Raw genomic sequence first — 22,194 nt, 5'->3', positions numbered from 1 at the left:
AGTAAACATTCAAGTGACTCTTCAAGGTCAATCTGGAGACAAGATATTAAGAACTGGGAATGAAATCTGAGGATATTTTCTTCTAAATCAGTGCTTCAGTCACAATATATTTGCTTTTCTCATGGATGAATTGTTTAAAATTGGAAACAGAAGCTCTAGCAACTGGAATACAGAACAATATAGTAGTCAGTCTAGGAAAGAAGCCTCTGGCTTCTGCGAGTTTCCTCAAAGTTGGACTTATTTTTACCAGTTTTAAATTCACAGTATGGCCTGCATGCCTTCCCACCTATAGCACTCTCGAGCTCCATGAAACATTTTCCTTTAGCTGTAAGAAACACTTCTCCTTTTCTGCCTCATTCTTATTCTAGATGCGTAACAGTTCATAAATACAGGGATAGGCTCAGGATCTACATCAAGTCTTTCACATCAAAGAGTAAAAAACAAGTCTATGACTTTTAGTTAACAGAGTGGAAAAGCAATTCAATTCCCTTTTAAAATTTCTCTCTCTAAAACTGAGGCATCGTGCTCTGGAGAGTATATTGGTCATCTTGTCTCCATTCTTAACCCTGTGCAATATATTAGCCAGATTTCTGGTCTGCAGTATCATGCCACCATGCCATACTAACCTAACTGAATCCCCTCTTCTACTCTTCTATATCATCTATCCTCTGACAAATTCCAAGCTGCAACACAGTTTAGAGCAGCAAAATAAAATAGGAATCCATAACTCAAATAATTTATTACCTTAGTAATACTACACACTTTTACAGATTTGTTGCTCTACCATCCTATTTTGCTTTCTAAAATATAGCTCACAAAATCAACATTTCCTTTAATAAAATTCACACAAAAAGTTTGTTTTCATATTCTAAGGAAAGCGAAATCCATTTGTCAGAACACATTTGCAGCTTTTCCCTTCCTCCTCTTTAGATCTTCTGCTTCTGAAGGGTCTAACACTTCATACTGATTTCATACCGATTTCAAGGGGGATCAGTGTGACTCATCACATGGCCAGGGAATTTGCTCTGGGAGTCAAGGAAAATCTCCTTTAACCAGAGGTTCTTGAAAGGCTTCAGAATTCTTTTTGGCTCTTGCATGGAAAACCAAGCATTGATAGTCAGAAGACAGTTGAAAAGACAGGGAAATACTATGTATTATGCCAGGTCGTAGCTGTGTGTAAATACCCTGCCGCTGACACAAAAATTTTTCTTAATTTCTCTTATTTTCTTCATTTTGCAACAAGTAAGTGTACTGCAACCCATGAACAGCATCAAATAAAGAATCTAAATGTGGAAATAAATCACAAGTACATGTGGAAGTCAGTTCAGATGAAGAATAGGAATTAACAGGGATTTAGGTTCAGTAGTCGTTTCTTTCCCTAAATAGAGAAGAATGATGTGGTTTTGACTGAAGTTGTCAAAAAATGAAATGCAGGATATGTATTCTCAAGTTCACTGAAAGACATGTGGTAGAAGTGAAGAAGTCAGATGTGTTGGTTTACTTCGGTCCAAAGTTAAGCGCGGTGAGTTTTAATGTGAGGCTGTGAATTGGCATAACTGACAAAAAGTGATCCCAACCACAGCAAGAGGCCAGGAGGGGGGAATTAAATATGAGGTAGTTCAGGATGTGGCCAAACCTGTTAAGTAGGTTGATTCTAGGTCTACATCACATTATGGTGTCTATTCCTACTGAAAACTTGGGTAAGTATGCCGAAGTTTGGTCTTACCAGCTTCAGAGTAGGGTACTGAAGGAGTATCAGTCCTTGACTGGAGAGATTCTTCTTGTCCAACTTTCCTGTTTTTTTGGGGACAGACCTTTTTATTTGAACTTTTGTTCCAAACTAAAATTTTCTTGGCTAGTAGGTGTGCTTTCACGGAGAGCAAAAGAACCTGATGCAGCCAGTTAATAAGGCAAAGTGCACACTTGATGAAGTGAGAGCGAGCTACTCCTGGCAATCTTATCAACTTGCTAAAAGACCCACAATGAATCAACTTACTTTCATGTCCCTCTCCTTCTCCTCCCATCTTTTGTTTGCTCACATTTTAAATACTTGAAGGCTGAAGCTATCCTTTACTGTCTGCATGCAGACTCCATAATATAATGTGGGTTGACATTGATTGGTGATGCCTTAATATAAGTTATTAATAACCATTAGATAAAACTGTGTCTTCAATTTTGATTAAAAGTGTAATATAAACTCTGAGTACATTGAATACCAATTTAGTAGTACCTCTGTCACGAATCTTCAGTCTTGCTTTCTCCCTTTACTCCGTGCAAGCAGTAAGGATTTCAGAAATATCTACTGCAACTAAATGTATTACTTCATTCTCCCCTTGCACACACAGAAATGAAATGTTACAGGTTGGTTGTTTCAAACCTGATTGTTCTGGAAGTCATAATCCAAAGAATATTGGATTTTCCCTAGTTTCTCCACTTCTTTGGGTTCTTCTTTCTCTTCCCCATCAGTCAGCCCAGTCTCAGCATCATCATCCTTAAGAGCCTAGAAAGAAGGAAAGTAATATTCATAAATAAGGCAAACTCTTAACTACCAGTTTTAAATAGACATGGTCCTCAAATCTATTTTAAAGCCATTAAAAGCAAGCATGACAGCAGAAATCCAAATATGCAGTTTACATATATATTTATACTATTTAGGTTGCTCAAGAAGGTGTTATAAATCAGCAAGCAAGCAATGGAAGTAGGAAGAAAACTTCCTGGACTATTACAAGCAACAATTGTTGTAAAACCTGAAAGTAGAAACAAAATATCAACTTGATATAAAAAAATCCTTCTGGGCTCACACTGGCTCTTAAAAAGGCACAAGGAGGCAAACATGCTATTAAATAAGCAAAGTCAGACATTCATTCAACTTAAGAATATCTCGGCAATGTCAAACCTGTTTGTGCATGCTGTGAATTGTTTGCAATTGGCAACACGTTTCTGTAGGATTACTATGATAAAGAGCATGTGCTGTGGATGAGTTCTTCCTACAATCATATGCCAAACATTTTTCATGTTTATTTAGAATGAATATGGAAGCAAAGTTTTCACCATGCCATTAGCAAATGCATGTTTCTCCTTTTCCCTCCCTCCCGAGACCAATTTCCTTTTTATTCATTCTCGCTATACAGCTTGGCTGAACCAAATTGATTGCACGTTGATTTTCGTTTGCTTAGAAAGAAACACAAAAATAAAGAAATACATTGTATCAAACCTGCTATTTTCAAAGGACACAGCAGTTATCTTAGATTTTATACATAATTAAAATACTAAATGACGTAATCATTTTTTTTGCTGTACCAGAAAGCAGAAGTATTTGTACTGTGGAAAAGGGAATTCATACAATTATTAAGCCATATGAACCACATGGAACTATGTAGGTCTTAATCCAGCAGATTCTTACCTGAGTAAGAACTGAAAAATGGGCAAAAGTGATGAAACAAACAGTGAAAAATTGTGGAAAATGTGAAAATAAATGTTGAGAGTGTGAAAACAAGGAATCAATACTGAGCATTCATCCAGAATTGCTATTTGCATGTTACAGTAAAGAGTATGCTTATCTGTAAGAGCCCTCTCTGGATCAAAAGTTCCTTCTATATGGAGCTTCTGCTTGCACAAACAGACTACTAAGTGCAAGAATAAGATTTGTTATGTTCCTTTTTTCACAATGTGAGGCGGTCTGAAGAAACCTACAGCATTTATAAACAATAGGTTGCAGCTGGAGTTCTCTATCTGAAGAGATAGCAAGGCTGGAAAGTAGCTATATCCACGGTTGATGGTGGTTGGTGAAAGAAGAAATGTGAAAGCATTAACATTCTCCCTCAGCCATGCACGCAGCGGGGGCCACACAAGAGTTGCGTGGGGGTGGTAAGAAGAAAGATTGATCCCTGAAGTAGAAAATGTTATTTTTCAGAAGCCAGATCTAAATTCAAAAGGTCAGACTCAAAACTGTACAGTATTAAGCAATTATTTCTCTACTTTTTGAAATAAGATAGAAATTCAGCTGGCATAGCTCAACTGAAATCAATGCAACAACATTGATTTATGCAAGCTGAGGAGCTGGGTTTGAGTTAAATATCTGAATGTTAGTGAATGATGGACTCTTTACAAGGAACATAAATTACCGTGTACCTGGATGAGACTGCTGGGAAAGGTCGGGAGTGGATGAGAATCACCTGTGTTGTTAGAAGAGTAATACTTTTTGAACTAAACCATTTCTATTTGGAAGGGCTGAACTGCCTGAAATGAAAATTGTTTTGAGACATTTTAATCGCTGGGCTGCCAGTGAGTTCCCTGGCTGTAGCACAACGTTTTTGTTAGTACAACAACAAGCGTGACACTTCAAAACTGACAGGCTCTATGGCAAGAGGCACAGCCCCTGCGGGACCACACGTGGGACATTCAGGATATGGGGTGATGTGATTATGCCAAACCCCTTGCTTTCATTGGTAATAAAAATAAGCTTGAGGTTTTGTGATCATGAAAAGAAAAGAGATGTGACTCAATCCAACTGAAGCAACCACATTTATCTGAGCCTGGAGACAACAGGAAGCAATAAGTCAGAGTGGGATGTTAACTCCAAGACCCGCTGCTCTGAATCATCCCAGTACTGCCCTAATAGAGGACTCCACGATAGAAGAGTGATAAAGAGCTCCACTATATCACTGTTTCTGGGATAAGTACTGGACTTACTGCTGTTCCATCTGCTTTTGACCTGGATTTTGTTTGGGAGGAAATATCCTACAGCTGTTGCTCAGGGATAAAAGGGAGAATGCAAAAAAACCTTTATATGCTAATTTCTAGGTATGAGGAATTTGTAACTATTGCATCAAGGCAACAGTTACCTATCCACACTCTCCCTAGCAAAATTATATACTTTCTGCATAGCTGATCAACCCAGGAGATGCCAGAGCTGTGGGTAACTCAATGTGAAAAAGTTCTTACTGTGACTATGGAAAATATAATGGGAGGCTAACGTCCCTCTTGCAAGGGAGTTTTGAAGCGCAGACAGAAAACATTCATAGTTGGGAAGCTCTTCTCCACAGATTATGAGAGGCCTATTGGAAGGTGAAAGCTATTTCCCAGGGGGGATGGAAAACATTGCACATTACTCACATCAGCTGAGGAGCTATATGATTCTTCTTGACCTTGACTCAGAAACACTGAAGCACTAAGAAACACTAAGAATGAGATGGTGTTTGGATTTGGCCAAGGTCATGGCGTGGGGGAGGCAAGAAATGACAAATTATTATCTCCACAGCAGTCTGTACATAATAGTTTTTACCATCAAGAGATGAATTTGCTTTCAAACTAGAGGCCAATGCTTCAAGAAGAAGCTGAGTCAAAGGAAGCGCAGAAGTTTCTCATGTTTGATGCAGCTGCTGAGTTCCAAAGAGGAAGAAGAATTGGATTGCTTCAAAGTACTTGAAACACCCCGTAGGGATTTTCATTTTGTATTGAGATTCTCTGAAAGATCAATATTTAATGGAATAGTACTGCAACCCTCAATTTATAGCACACTGTATCACACTATATTGGATCTTTTTGTTGTATTGCTACAATCAATTAAAATAAGCAGCTATATTTTATTGGGTTTAGAAACAATAAAATATTTTTAATTACAAGCCAGCTTTTTCCTCAAGCCTCTTCAGCTGACACAACTGTAATCAGAAAGCCTGGATTTAGATGCAGAGGAATATAAGTCTTTCCTTTCCTAATATTTCTTTTAATTCCATGACATTTTAAATGCTTTTTCGGTGAAATATGCAACACAGAAATGCATTATTACATTGTGCAGGAGACCAGATTTATCTTTTCTCATTTGGGATGACTGTGAATTTCATTCAAGTGGTTTCTACATAACATATGCAGAAACACAAAACAAACCTCTATATCCTCTTACATCTGTGTAAGTATCCAAAAAACATAGGCTTATGTGTAAGCTGGCGTAGGAACATACAAAAAAAAGTGTTAATCCAATACAACCATTACAAGGTGATACATCCACATCTAAGGAAATCAGCAAGTTTGTGCCAGGGACCTTAACAGAGCCACACAATACACAATATATGTTTTCTTAGACCTGGAAGACAAAATGAATTTTTGAGCAACCTGTCATTTAATCCATACTTGAATGAGCTCTGTAACTAGTTCTAACCAAGGGTGCAGACATCAACCTACCTATGGCATTAGGATTTTCTTTTCCGTGCCATGTTTAGTTAATTGTTTTCAAGCTTATCTACTCTGTAGTGATTCCTACAACAAACATGGCTAAATTACAGCAATCTGGGTTCCACATTTCAATCTGCTGGTTGTTTTTTTCACTTCCGCAACATAATTAAGAGTGGTTTTACAGTCTCCCCTTTTCTTCTGGGTTGTTAAAAAAAATGCTTAATTTTCAATTTTTTTGTAGTTGCATCTTCTGCATTAAAAAAGGAAGGAAAAAAAAAATCCCTGCTTGTAATTGCAGTTCTGCAAACTCCACACCTTGGAGTGGGTTTTTACATTTCCTGGGCTTCCTTCCCCTCTCATTCCCCTAGCTGACAAAAGCCTCTCTCCACCGACGCTGCCTCCTGATCCTGCAAACACCCCTTGCTTCCAGCTCAGTTCCACCAAAAGCCCTGCACCCTGGCACTGGGTTTAACCCACTACTATCCACCACAAACCACAAGAAAGGTTTTGGGGATTAAAACAGCTTTATATACACTTTCATTTAATCCCTCCCAGAACTACGTGTAGAAATCGAGAGGGTCTGCAAGGGATTTAGCACAGCTGTCTGCTGGTTGCCTCCAGATTCCACGTGTGCAGGAGCTCCAGGAAAGCAAACTGATACGAGACTCGGGTAACAAAGCTGCTGGGGAGCAAGTGTTACTTCCTTGCCTCTGGTACAGTGAGGCAGAAGCCACAACCCTGCCTGAATCACCAGGAGGACGCAAAGACCCATGAAGGTATATTTTGCACTTTGATTCCGGTCTCAGTTACCTTCACGTCTCATTGTTAATGCCTAGTTCATCTCACAAGCTACTTAAGACTGCAAGCAAAGTGTCTTTCACTGTCGTATGTAAAGAAACACTTTAATTCACAGAGTTTTTAGGGTTCCTTCCATTCATGGAGTAGCCTGTGGCCTCACTTTTAAGGAAGCAAGTTACCAGTAAGCAAGAAGGAGAGACGTTAGGCAGGAAAACAATGCTGACTGCAGCCTGTAAGTTTATTTGCTGCACAGTGCATGCTGCCGTCCTGAGTTCCATCTCCGCCTGCCTCATCAATCATTCCTTTTGTTCACACGGTGAAGGGGATATTTTTTTAACGTGTGAATGACGCCCAGTCCTCAGGCTTGTGCGATGCCTGCTGAGCTGAATGGAAGAAAACAATATGATTTTGTAGCGAGAATGTTCTGTGCCATGTCCAACAATGAATTTGTCAGAAAGGCAATTTTTCCTCCACACTTAGGAATGGCTGCATTTCCACTAATGGTGGTGAACCTCTTATCAATTTCTTTCACATTCAAGAACACCACAATTCTGACATGGCCAATTTTTATCCCAGGGGAAAACAAAAGCCTTTAAAAATTCCTGGTTGATTCCCTATCACAAAGCAGAGAAGCCTGCAATTCTAACACATTCTCTGTCAGAGTCCCTGAGAAGGAAAGGCAACATTTCATTCATTCAGCAGCTGCTTTCTCTCCATGAATTAATTTAGAGAGCATGTTGCGCATGGGTTTCCAGTGGCTGAGCCAGGCTTTGGTCATTGTGAAACCTGCTTTGCCCTTACTGCTGCAAGAGTGTTGGCCTCACACGCCAGCAGTGGGCCACACCGATGCAGAGAATGAGCAAGACCCTGCTGTGTTCAGCATGCGATGCCTTGACATTACTTCCTTGCTTGTTATCCAGGTTTTAAATGGTCTGTTGGGTTATTCAAAAGGCTTGCTTGCTTTGGAGTTCTATGACACGAAGTCATCGTGTTCAGCTTAAGAGCTCACTGAATCGTTTGGGTACTAAAAAGCCAACTGATTCTGGTGCAATGGAAGAATACAGCAAATGCTGGAGGTGTTCAATGTAAAATATGAATACATACATTCAAGTTGGAGCTGTTAAGCCCCCAAATCAACCTGTTTTTCTTGTGGCCAGTGTTTATTTCCTGAAAAAAGTTGCAGCTGATCTCAGCCTGGGGGACTACTTCAGAAGTTCACCCTGTGGGTCAGAGCTCTGCTTTGAACGCAGGGCCCGTGTGCATGAACTAAAAGAAGTAAGCACTCCTGCAAGTAGGCTGGCGTGCTCTGCCCCCACCTCCCATATGGCAGTGCTTGGTTGCGCTAAGCAGCAGGCTGTGAGTAGGAGGCAGCTTTAGGCTGCTTGGCCAGTGCGTGCTGCTCAATCAATTGTTCTTCATCCTTCCCAAACGAATGGCAGCGGGCCAGACGGAAGCATCCTTTGGGACAGAGCTGGCTCCTCAACACGGGAGGACCACTCTGAGTACTACATTTATTTCTGTTTGAAAAATTTGTCATACTATATAATTAGGACTACATCTATTTAACAGTGAAAATTAACCTAAATATAGCCAGACATGATTTATGGGCTGTCACATTGATCTATGGAGAAAAGTTGGCAAAGACCTGTTCTTTTGGCTCAGTTGCTTAAAAAGAGATAAGATCATTCTCTGACCATCCTCTAAATAAGACTTTATCAAGTATCTGATATTCTCATGCTTGAAGGTTATTTTGCTATTCGTATTTATTATTCATCATTTTGTAAAGAATAAATGCCTTGGCTTAAAAAGTAAACAACTAAATATTCCCAGCGGGGTCTGAAATGTATACCTCACTGATATCAACTGCTGTTCCTGTTGTAGATTATTCATACCCACTAACTTCAGGCACTTAGTGTAAGAGTTTAGCTTTCCACGTGATCAGTGGATACAGGTAAATGTCTTGAAAGTGTGACTCAAATCACTTTAATTTAGGGAATAATTGCATATTTCCTAGACACCACTCATTAGGAACCTACAGACTCTGGCTTGAATAAAGAATTAATAATTTGGTCTGTTAATCAAGAAAATGCAAGAAAGAAACGTCCTTGACAATGGAAGCTTCCAGTGGCAAGACCTTCAGTATAGAAAAGAAGACATGTAAGAAAATGGGTAGGAACTGTATCTTCATATCATCCTAACAGTACAATAGGTTATAATAAAAGTAATAAGTGAATTATTTTACAGGAAAAATATTTTTTAAAAAGGAGGAAAACAAAGCTCACAAAGCATGCAAAGCAAGCTCCTATGTCTTCTTGGGAGTGACTGAGAGGAAGAGACAGGAATGCAAATAAGCCCAGCCTTGTGGCTCACAGCTGTTACTTCCATATTTTCAGGATTTTGAAGTCTAACATAAATCTAAGTTACAAAAGAGTTTTGTGGAAAACCCCGCAGAACACAAACACTGATCTGTAACATCATATCTTCATAAACATGTTATTTTCACATTTTTCAGGAAGTTTTATGCACCCTGCACAGTTGCCTTCTGAGGCAGGTGAAAAAAGCAGGACGATTGGTCAAACCTGAGGTTGAATTAATGTATAAATGGGACTCAGTCAATCCATTTTGACTGCCACAGTATACTTATTGGGCTTGTTTTCTAAGAAAGACTTGTCCCCATTGTTTCTGACTCATTTTCTACACTGTCATGGCTCTGCAGCGCATGCTGTCTTCTGAGTGTGAATTAGGATGTCTCATTGCATTGTGGATAAGCCACGGTGAGCATTAATGTCACCATGGGCTGAAGATGCCAACGAATGGGAATTGGCATGCTGGGACCAAGACAGGTGGCACTGTGGCATAAATACACTCACTATTCTCTAGGCATTCAACTGCGAAAACAAACAAGCACATGAGCAAACACTGCAGAAGAGAAGACCACTGCCAGCAACACAGCTCCTGTCCCTCAAAGAGATCCTCTTGGATTATTTCTGGCAATAAAGGCTTGGGTTCCTTCAAGTGAAATCCAGGCTCTCTGGACGTCAGTGTGGATTTTACTGACTTCATTTTGCCTATCGTCTTCACGCTGCCAGGTCAACACACACTACTTTGAAATACTTCAGGGCACCTAACATTAAAAAGATTGTTCCTTCAATGTTTTGTCTCCATGAGGACAAGAGTGTTTACTGTTCAACAGCCAAAATCATAAGGTGAAACAGTCTAAGAAAACCATTATAAATTGAAGTTCAGTTAGGTGTAATTGCAGCTCTCAACATCATGTTACTTTATAACGCCCTCATGTTTCACCAGTATTAATACATAAAAATTAATCATAATATTCTGATTAAGTCAGTACATAACCTTGATGTAAAAGGAAGGCCTTAGTAAAGGAAGAACAAACATACAGAGAAGTCAGGTGGCTGACTGAAGGCCACAGTAAGTCAGCAGCAGAGCCAAGAATATATTCCTCATACTCCAGGGTGTAGTATATATACCTGATCCCAAATCTCCTATTTCACCTAACAGATACATTCACTGTAAGCCAAAAATCTTTCACCAGTGACAGTGTTTTAGCCTGACACAATGAGAAAGGAATGAGCTATTAAATCTCCTTCTCCACAAATGCTTTGTGACCTAATAAAATGTTCGGACCACCACAACAATTATTCTCCAAACAACAGGGCTAGATTTTAGTAATTTTTCAGTGCCACTGTTCATGACTGAAATGATTACGTCTATTCCTTTCCTCAGTCCACAGGCTGAGCTTAACCAAGAATTTTGCTGTACCAGCGCATTAAATTCAGACCCAATAAATCAGCAGCTATTATAGAGTCTCTGGAGCTGGGTGTTTGGGGGCTTTTTATTTTTTCCTAAAGAAAAAAGTAGTGGGAGCAAGCAGGGGCATTAGCAGAGACCGAAAAGTTATAAAGATGAAAACTGTGATGGGAAGAACTCATAAAAACACTGGTGCTAGTTGTCATTCAGTTGCACCAACAGAAATCTGGAGTAAGACCACATAAAAGAGTTTGGTATGGAGCACTAAGAACTTAAAGCATGGGTACTGTACTGAGATGATGCGAGAGCCCACAGCAAGTTTCATGAGGTACCAATCATTTTACCAACACTTAGAAACTAAGACATTAAAAATACACACTGCTTTCGTCTACTTTTGATATGGTGACATTTATACAAAAAGGAAATAAAATTAGCAAGTTATTTTTATGTGCCTGTCAATTTTAAACTTCAGCTTTCTAGTACAGTTTGACTTAATATTTTATCTACAGAAAGAATGACAACCTCTTTTCTTTCACCCTCCTCTAGCCTCCCCCCAAATATATAGCCAACCAAAAAAATACCCAATCAATTTAGTTCAGCCTCTTGATGTGTGTATCAAAGCTACTACATATAAATCTCAGCTGAGGAGCCAGAGCTGTCAGAGGACTATATGTATCAGAGCTTTAGACTGGGTGCATCCAAATAGCAAAATAAACCTACCGCAAGTGACAATCCAGAACAGTCATGAGACACAACATAGACAAGGAGGACATAGAAGGAAGAAATAAAAATTAAAACATCCACACACAAACAGTAGTAAAAACCATGGAGAAATGACCTTTTTACAGCAGTACATTCATTAACAATTTGCCTCCCCTAGAAGGAATCTAATCCTCCCAGTGGCCCTTGGTGGAGTCGCATACCCTACTTGAAAAAGTAAGCATTGCCTGCAACGGAAACGGATTTCAAGACTTAAAACCTAATCTTATTTTCAACTCATCTTCCACTTTACCTCAACTACATTTGCTCATAATCTATATTATTTCATAAACAGTTCCTAGTTTGAAGTTGTGTTCAGGAAAGTGGAAATTTTGAAGCACAAATATTCTAACAGAGACAAAATTTTATTCTACTTTCTGTAATATCTAGTTATCATGTGTGACTGTTGAGCTGACTGAGTCTCTATGTCAAAAGGATCTTTAACTATGTCAAGCTATATGGCTCTATAATGATTTGGCACGGATGTGCGGGTCAGCATGAGTACATGTAGGTCAGAAGTTCTCTTTGACAAACAAAACCAGACTAAGATGGAAATTATATTTCCAGAAGCCGATACTTTCAATGTACCAAATGTTAACCTTACCCTTTCAAGTTTTGTGTGCCTAGGGAACTAGGATCTTGCAAGATGCCAAGTGCCTATCAACTCCTATTATGCACTCTCAGCTGAAGGCAGAAGGTAATTAGTACTTACAGGTTCAGGCCTAACAATGACTGAACTAAGCTTTTTGGGTTTTTTGACAGCATTTCAGATCTTTGGTACTGTACGTTGCCCTTTATAATGGCATTAGATTTACATTGTGATCTCCAATTACTTTTTTTTAACATTAAAATTTGCTTCTTTAAAGAGTAAAAGGCATTCTTGTTATCCACTGTTCTATTTTACGGCAGAGCCTCTAAAGTGATTCAATTCTCTTAACTGAAATATTCTACATTTAGCATTGCATTGAGTTCAGCTAGGTATATTAAAATTTGCACTGATAATTCAAGATTAAACTGTTAGAATGAACAATCAGTCACACCAAAAAAAAAAGACAGCTAAAATTTCACAAATTAGGAATTTAGTTGGTAAAAGTTATTGAATGCCAAGGACTTAAAAATCTGTACACTATCAGACTGCTAGGTATGAATTTAAGGGGCTAATTTAAGTAGCCTGTTTTTGAAATCCCAGACAGTGAAGAGGAAGCTTGGCTGGACAGTTGGTGATCCATCCACTTATTAAAGGTCTGACATTTACATCATCTGAGAATCTACCCTCCTTAGGTTTAAGTGTGCAAAACAAAACATATTGGTTAAATCCCCAAATGTTTGGGCAAAAGTATGTTTAAATAACTATACAGAATATTTTGAGTGGAATCATTTTAAAATACCTATCTGTGCAACATTTCAAAATTTGAGCTCTCTTTGTAGACAAGAGCCGCATGATTCAGCTTTTTATCAAATTTTCCCATGAAAAAGATAGAAATGAAACTCAATATTAATTAGATAATGTAATTTTGCATTAAAAATATTTATTTTCCAAGAATCCATGGTCATTTATCCAGGTCCTAATGAATATAATTAAAAACACTTAATTTTATATTGTAAATACAACAATGGCCTTACATGATATGGAACAAATTCCACATAAATATCAATCAACAAATTGCACATTATTTGTCCTACAACAAAGTATTAGGTTTGTTATAATTGGTAAAACATAATAAATATCTCAAGGAATTTCTCCACAAGCATAACCAAACAGTTCTTCCAAATTATTCTTCGTTCAATAGGAAGAGTTGGCTAACAGTAGCCCAGGGTAACCCAACAATTGATGATCTGATTTTCCATGTATTGCTGAGGGGGAAATATCTCACAATTACTTAATATTAATAGCACAGAATAAAGTCTATAAATCAAGTACAGGGAATCTATGAATGCTAAATCAAAGTGCTTAAAGAAAAGGCGTTTGTTTCGCATTCATCATATGGAGAAAGCAACATCAGCATAAAATATTTTTCAAGGTAGAACTCAAAATTTTTGCTCTGTTTTTTTTTGAGCTCGGCCTCACTAATCTTCCTACCCTTGGAACAGCTGCATCTATTTTAGTGATTCTGTGTACTGAGGAGGTTGTTTTCAGGTGTGAATTTGTCTTGCGTTGGTGTCATGCACTCCAGTACACCAGTGTGGCACATGAAGCACCTTCTCTCCAGGTGGAACCAAGGTTGAAGTTGCACACCAGGGCACTATCTAAAGTCCTCTACTTGCAATGTGGATGCAAGGATCTCCAGCCGTTCGCTCTTTGTGCCTGTGTAGGACTCTGTTAGTTGCAGTAAGGCAGTCTAAGATGGCTGTAAAGATATCTGCTTTGTACTGCCTTCTAGCGTGTACATGAGTACACCTAAGATGGGTGACTTCATTAGCTGTAAGCATGCAATGTGTACTTATGGTCTGAGAACCAAAACAGATTGAACACAGGTGGTCACTATAAAACGTTGATACATCCAGCTTGAATGTAATGAATTTTGCCAAAGTTTACTTTATTGGTGTAGCGGATAGACTAGAAAAGTTTACTGTCTAATGAATCAACATTTTAGTAGTAGCTACTGCAGTTGAGTAGAATGAACAGGAATAAAACAACTGGATCTTCAGTTATTTTCTTTCCATACTGTCTACTGAGCAAGAACAACAAAAACTGTCCTGTTGTCTGATAATGGAAACTAGAAATAGCTCTGTACCTTTGAAGCTTATCCATTATTTTCCTCCCATTATCCAAGCTCCTTTCAGACTCCACTCGTGTGATCCAGTTGCAGCTAGTCATCAGACTTGTACGGCTTCCTCATGCACTCTCCTGATTTTGCTCTTCCCCTATCACGTCTTATGTGCCTGGAGAAGCATGCTAACCTGCTCCAGCACTCTTAAGACTGGCTGACGAGCCACACCGGTGGCTGGTTCCTCACTGTACAGTGGCATCTCACCACTTGTTCTGGACTGCTCCGTGGGCCTCATAGCTACTGTGCTCTAAGCTTCTCTTCTTGGATCTTGTTCCCAATCAGCTGGCCCTAGCCCTGCGGTTCCCAGCTTTGGCTTGTACTTCTAATCAAACCTGCCTTCAGCCCAGCTTTCTTCTACACTAGATCCCAACTTGTGGAAGGAACTGCTCATTCCTGACCATGCTTTTATCCTCTCTCTTTGGCTGGATAAGTGGTCCTGGACTGCCCTGGCTCAACCTTACCAGGGGTCTTGGGAGCACAGACTTGCAGTCTTTATCTTTACAGTTATTGCTCCTACTGAAGAGGTTTTGCAAAGCAATTCTCTAAATTTCTTCAGCACTTTCTGTTTGAAAAATATAGCCCTTTGTCTTCTTAGCTTAGGAAACTGGGCAATGCAGTGAGGACACATGGATACTTCACATTTGTTTCCCCATTCTTCTGCTTATTCTCAACAGTTTGCTCCAGGAAGGACAACACTAAAACCCTGTTAAAAAAAGCTTTATTTTCTTTCAGGAACATATTAGTCAATTCTATGGCCCAGAGGATTAGGTCCTGCAACCTTCTGCTTCTCTTGCATGAAGCAGATCTGAAGGACAAGTTTTTCTGCCCTTATGAAAATGATGCTGCTCAAAGGGCATTATGCTAATCTTTTCCTCCAAGTTACTCAGCTGACTTACAGCTGCAAGCATGGCCTGTTATCTTTAATCTCCTCCTCTCTAGTACAAAATGAATTCTCCCAACATCATTGTATTGAATGCCCGTGTGCTCTTCCTTTTTGGTTGTTTTCCCTTGTTTCTATGCTTCTCATTTTTTTCTTCTATACTGTTGTTTCTCTGCTGAACTTTTGCTTTTGTGTAAAAAGAGATTTAGAGTTCAGAGCTACTTTTGTGTATTATGTAAGCTCAGAAATACTACTGGAAAGACACACAAACACTGTACTAGGTCCTGGTCAAAGTCTTGAAAAAGGACAGTGAAAATTGGGCACATTTGCTTCATTTTTGGGACAACTGATTCAATAAACTTGACCCTTCCAGATGAGTCATTATATGCCTGTTCATTTTTTTTTAGCAGAGCAGGGAAATTGGCTGACTGCTTTATCAGTAATGCCACACCCAGATTCATCTTTTGTGATACAACCGAGAAGATGCTGCCAGTCAGTCCCCTCTTCACAGAGCCACTACTGAGGCAACAAGCAGAAACCTTCAAATGCAACTCAAGAGTTCAAGAAAAGGAGAGGTACTTTACCTGGTCTTTCATGGTTTTCCCTAAATCTTTAACATCTTTCATGTTAATAGCATTCTTCCCTCCCTTCTCCTTTCCCTTCTTCTTGTTCTTCTTTTTGAACAAGCATTTCTTGCAGAGACAAAAGCAGCAGGTAAGGATTAACAGGACTGCAACTATGGCTATGGCTATTAAGGCCCAAGGTGGCACTGGAAGAGAAAAAGAAACACACAGAAAGAAGGTGGTAATCCGTTAGTAGGGTTAAAACACATTTCTCTCACAGCTAAGCCCTTTTCAACAAAAATGCCTTGCAGAAATACCTGAAATCCTTTCTAAAATGTCCTGTCATCATTTGTATATTTCTCTCAACTGAGCATTTACACACGCAATGCCAATTTAACACATCTATCTGCTTACATGCCTGGTGACACATATCAAACTCATTTGCAGCTATTTTGATTTATCTAACATCTGAAAACAGTATGTCCAAAATATTTACACTTGCGAATTGCAAATCTGTAAAATGCTCGGCACATTTAGGCAATTACTTGCTTCTTTCTTTAATCACTTCCCCAACCCACCTGGCATTGTGGCTGAATCAGGTGGAACTGACTGGGAATTTCCCTTTTCTGGAATGGCATCTGATCCAAGCAGTCGGTTTTAATGAACAGCCCTTCTCTGCCCGCTGCTGTACTTGACAGACTCACAGACTCCTCGCAACAGATGCAGGTCAAGGTCACCAGTACAGACTGACCAAGGACAGAGGACTGCCCAATCCAACGGCATCTGCCCTATTTGTCACTGTGCCTTAACACTAGCAAAGTTTCAGGACACAGCTATATTCTCACCTATACCTTCCTATAAAGAAAAGCGTATGTTCCATTTATTCATTCAGTCCAGGATGCTGGACATGGCTGAAGCATGAATAAATAACAGAGAACACTTACTATGATAAAATGGTCTTGTTAAAGATCAGAACTTTTGGAAAAAAGGAATTAAGATGACACTTAAACACAAGTTCCCTCCCTCTGGAAGGGAATTATCTTCATACAAATCAGCTTTAATGACCACTGATCCCCACATTTAACCAGAACACTTGACAAAACTTTAAATCTTGTAAACTGTCATTTTCTAAAAATCTCAAAATGCACTCAGTCTATCATGTCTGCAAGATACTCTCTCAGTGCATTACCTAAAGGTCTCTAATATGATACAGAGCAAAACTGAAGAGTGAATTAAATTTGACATGTTGACGTCAGTGAATCACAAAAGGGAATGGACAGTATAAATAGAGAAAATTAATTGCTTAAAGGAGCTAAGCAGAGTGTGAAGCATGGTCACAGGAACTTCCACTACAAATTACCCGTTCAGGAAGAGGACAGAGCACCTACACCTTCCTTACTCTATATTTAATGACCATTTTTTCTACCTTTTATTCATATGTCCTTGGTGACAGATACAAAAATAATGCAGGAGAATAGTTAAACAAGAATTTCTGTAATACTTTTGTGCCTCCAAATGTTCATTAAATGCAGCTGCTATAAGAGGGAAACTGTACCATATGTAGAACAAATGAGAACTGATTACTAAACAAATGAATGTTAAAAGATAAACAGTGAACAGATTAACAGCTGTTTATGGGATGTATTTTATGGAGTCAGCAACAGGAATTCTGCAGTTAAGGTTGCATTAGATCTGCACTTATCGTAACTTAAAATCTTTATTTCACGCATTAATGATTTCGTTTTGCCTTCAAATCTGGTGTGGTAACACTTTATAGCACAACTGACTTGCCCATAAATTTTTTTTTTTTTCATCCAGCACTCATAAATGTAAACCCATCACCTTTCATAGGCAATGTGCGCTCTTCTCAAATTCTAAACTTCACATGTGTACTTAGTCTGTTAGACACTTAGCATTTGAAACGGTATTTACATAACACTATGCTTTATATCTAAGCTAATCTACAGGATTTATGTCAATATGAAATGAATGCTGTGCCCAAACTTATCAGCTATTTGTTGTGCTGCCTTGTCAGCAGTGCTTGAAGCATGATGCCAGCAAATACGGGGAGCAGCAAGAATATGGGATGGGGTTCTGCCAGCAGGATGGCACCGTGGGAGGACAGAGAAGAGGAACACATCAAGTGTGGGTAAGCTGGGAGAACCAAGGCATCGAGGAGACAGGGAATGTGGGTGTTAACAGGCTATATACATATGCATCCTAGAGATGAAAAAGCTTGTGTAGGTAGCGAAGTCAGGTGCCTTTGCGCTGAAACTGTTGTGTGAAGTGGTATTCTGGCACTGCTGCCTCCGTCCTCTGGAGCATGAACAATGTAGGGTGCCTTGGGGAGCATTTGAAGCACTTGCAGATACCTCAGCTTCTTTTTTATAATGCATTGTCTGCTCTCATCTGTTTGTAATTTAATTTCACCCAATAGCTCTTGTGATGCAATTAAATTATCACCAAATTAATATCTGAGACACCAAGAATTATGCAGAATTCCTTATTTATCTCTTCAAAAAGAATACACTTCCTTTTTTTATTAAACAAAGCATAAGCAATAAAGGAAAATATTTGGGGTAACCCAAAACCTGGACATTTCCAAAACAACTTCAACATTCAAGTCTGAAAAAACAAAAAGGAATGGATTTTTTTTCCCAGTAAAAGTATACTATCTCTGTCAACGAGATGGCTCACCTGAACGCTGCCATTGACAGAGATTGCCCACCCGATGGATGTAAATGTTAGATTTAAGACAAGCGAAACATACAGTTATCACTAGCTTTGAAGCGGTGATTATTTCCTTTCAAAAGCATTACTTAAATAATTTTAAATGTTAATCATTTTACATAATACGGACAAGATTTTCCAAAATTGCTAAAGACTTTGAGAGTTTCCATATCTGTGCTCTCCAATTCATGATGCTGCCAGAGGAGCTTGAATTCCAGAAAAAGATAAAATTTTAAAAATTAGTTTTCTATAAAGTCATCTCAAGGTGGACAGGCCAGAATGAAATGACTGAAGTCACTAGTTGTTTCAGAAGACTCAAGTCTACAGCCTTTAATTTTTCAGCCTTTTTACCATCTGTGAACAATATGTATAAAACCCCTGCCCACAGTATAGAACTTCCTTGTTTTTGCACAGTGGCTCACTTTGGAGATTTACATTGATTAATTCCAGTTGGACTTTGCCCACAGTTAGGCAAAATTTTCACAGAATTTCATTTTCCCAGCATTTAAATGGACAACAAAGGGAATCTACAGTATGAAGACCACCTCCATCTATATTAAACAAGTTTGATCAGGTTCAGTAGCGCATTTTGAAACCTCAGGAGGTCTTTGGACAGGATCCATTGAGCAAAAGACCTCTGTGGCAGATGAAGCAGCATGGGTGACATGAAAAACGCAGATCCTGACCAAGTGACTGAGGTGTCAGGGAGCCAGAAGCTTCTTGTACAACTTGCCTTACCCAGTGCCTGCACAAGGGGGTGCTTTGAAACAAGCAATACTTACCTATGCGATCAAGGAAAAGCTATTGGTTTAAGGATAATTAATATGTGTGTAAACTTTCTGGTATTTCAGTGCTATTTTCTTGGTTCTGCTCCTGTGGGAAAATACAGAATACTTATTTTGAAGAAGCTGTCATGAATCGCTACATGATTTGGTGATTCTACGAGGCTCTTAAAGACAAATCTATAGGAGGGGATCTGCTGAGTAGCATAGTTAGTAAATAAGGTCTTGAATGAGTCTTATTGATCCAATCCAAACAGGGTATGCTCTAGGACTTCACTCAGAAATGCAGGAATGAAGCCTATCTGTAAAAGGAGAGTGTAGAGAAAATGAAGCGCATGGCTTACTCCTGAGCAATAGCAGGGCACTGAAAAGAGTAAGCTCTAGGATTGCGTTGATAATCGAGGCATTTTGGGTACTGATTTGGCATCCTTCGCTCATGTTGAACATCAGTCAGACACGGATGCAGCTAATGGAGTTGTGAGCTCTTTCACCCCTCTCTGTTGCTTCCTTCCATTAATGCCAACCAGGGTTGTGTGCATGTTGTGGGTCATTTGATGCATTTGTAGCATTTCACAAATACAGCAGCTGTGGCGCACTTACCATTCCAGTTTGGGCTTAGGAGTGCATTTCTGAGGTGTACCTCCAGACCATACCCATAGACCATGCTTGGACTCCCGTTATGCGGCGATCTGGGAGGACATGATGGACCGAATGGGAATATTTCGCTCCCAGAGTTCACCTAACGGTGCTCCCAGTGCAAAAGGCACTTGCCTCATGGGAGCAAACCTAAATTGAAGCATTACCCCCACAAAGTTTGCAGTGTGTGGCTGGGTCCTCAGGACCGATTGCTTTATTCCATTGATTTGCTTCTACTGCGCTGCACTAGATATAGCTTGTGTCCCAACCTGTCATTTAATGTTGTTCCACTGAATATGCTAGATTCAAAGCAAAGGGTGTATTACTGAGTTATTCAATTTACGAGCTACAAATTATGTCCTTTATATAAAGATATCCTTACTTGGCCTTACACAAAATGCTTGGAGAGGTACAGGCCTTGGGTCTAAAACTGACATTCCCGTTAGACGATCTAAAATTATCAAATGCCTTGAAGGACATTTGACTCCAGAGGAAAGACAGTAAGTGGGAAGTCACAAAACGTGTTAACAGCATCGAAGTGCTACACTCTGTAAAAGAGGAAAAAATCCTTCATCCTAATAATTTTCTTCCCTTTCTGTGTGCAATGTCAGAGGAAACTGTATTAACTTAGAACCCAAAGAGAGGGAAGGTCAAGGAAGAAGTGAAGAGAGGAGCTGAATTAAAAAGTAAAGACTTCCATACCAAAAATGCTGTACAACAACAACTCCCAATTAAGCAATTAAGCAGCCCCATTTAAACTCTGACAGCAGAGGACTATCAGATGATGGCAGCTTCCATATTATTCTGCAACGGAGGCCCATGGCATGTCAGAATTGATAAATATTAATAATCCATGTTTCAGAGGGGCCATGATACTCAACAGGAAGCTGCAACCGCCAAATAGTTATATGTCAAGCACATTGCATTAATCTAAAGCCCTGGTAGTCTGAACATGAGATACTGGCAGTTTTCATTTCCTAAACCATAGTTTTATCTTGGCTTTTTGCACTTACAGCTTCTAATCAGGAAGCAAACCCCATATATAGCGATATTCAGACTTTCTGTATAGAAACTCCCCAGGGGCCAAGTTCTGGGAGTCTATTTGACTTTCATTAGAAGTAACTTAAAGAAAAAGAAAATGCACTGACAGCAAGGACCCAGGTAATAGATACCACTATTCACAGCAGAAGGAATACAAAGGTGAGCAATGCAAAGAAAAGCAAATACTGATACATGGTAAAATGACTTGTAAAAGAGGAAGATAAAAACTGCAAATACATACTTACAAATACCGATGATTTAAATACTAGCCTTCAGGCTTATACAGCTACGTTTCCACCCCAAACACTCTTATGTATAATCTGTTGCTTTAATAGCATGTTTGCAAAATATTATTTTCACCTTCTTACATTTACCACAGATTTTTTATGTGGTTCAAGTTAATGATGCTACCTTTGACTCATCACTAGAAAGAACCATTACTAAATACCTTAACAAATGCTCTCATGCTCACATTTCCCACCCCTTCTCTATTTTTTGAGCATGTGCAGTTGCATAAGACCATCTCTATGAATACTTTATGAAAGTTACTGAAGCTTTAACTGAGCTAAGAGCTGTGTGTTTTGACAGTGAAAGTTCCCCGCATGCAAAACAGTCTGTCAAAGTGCACTGATCAGATGGGTTTCACTCATTGAATATACTCCTGCCTATAGCTTCTTTGTTAGACATTATCATGCAAAATTATGCAAAATTCGTATGACTGAACATTCCAGTCTTTGCAAATAGACTGACATTGAATTTAGTGGTAATCCTAGGTATGGCTACAAATTTAGCCAAGGTGCTTGGGCTGCTTCAGAATCTGGTGTACCCACTGTACGCTCCAAAAGCTCCAAGTCAAAATGCATAAAATGACTAAAATATTTACCTGAAGGCAAACTCGCACCTGCTACTGGAATTCGCAGGTCATTTATGTTTATTATTGCTGGTATTAGTTCACCTTTTAGGGCATGTGATAGGTTCTCTGTCATGCTAAAACACATCTACCCAACAGCATATCTTCTTTCTGCAGAGCAGAACTATTTCTGTCTCTGTTGCTCTCTCTCTCTCCTTTTCAACATGTTTTGCTCCTGCTCAGTCTCATCGGCTCCTCTGCCCCTCGTCTCTCCAGATACACGGGGGAGAAAGCAAGGCAGGGGAGTTTCCAGGTGAGATGGGACGGTGAGGTGGCCAGAGTGAGGAAGCGAAGCTGCTGAGATGTCTCCTTGTTGAAGGAAGTACCTCAGAGAGATCGCAAAGGCCTTCAAGCTCAAAAGTCAGGTTTCATCCATATAAAT

The 22,194-nt window shown here is 39.3% G+C and overlaps 1 protein-coding gene across 2 annotated transcripts in view; it reads right to left on the bottom strand.

The window, feature by feature from the left end:
- Positions 1-22,194, bottom strand: part of SYT1 (synaptotagmin I) — a 135,201-nt gene that overhangs the window by 81,437 nt on the left and 31,570 nt on the right. The window contains exons 2-3 of one of the 2 annotated variants that reach the window (XM_010561820.1): positions 15,735-15,919; positions 2,378-2,500 (exon numbers count right to left, since the gene is read on the bottom strand). In XM_010561820.1, coding sequence (XP_010560122.1) covers positions 2,378-2,500; positions 15,735-15,919 — 308 coding nt within the window. The remainder of the gene's footprint in view (positions 1-2,377; positions 2,501-15,734; positions 15,920-22,194) is intronic. The other variant, XM_010561821.1, reaches the window with a different exon arrangement.

This window comes from Haliaeetus leucocephalus, unplaced genomic scaffold (genome assembly GCF_000737465.1).
Source record: "Haliaeetus leucocephalus isolate CR32 unplaced genomic scaffold, Haliaeetus_leucocephalus-4.0 Scaffold151, whole genome shotgun sequence".
Lineage (NCBI taxonomy): Eukaryota > Metazoa > Chordata > Aves > Accipitriformes > Accipitridae > Haliaeetus > Haliaeetus leucocephalus.
Note: the sequence above shows the minus strand (reverse complement) of the source record. Positions and strands in the feature narration are given on the sequence as shown.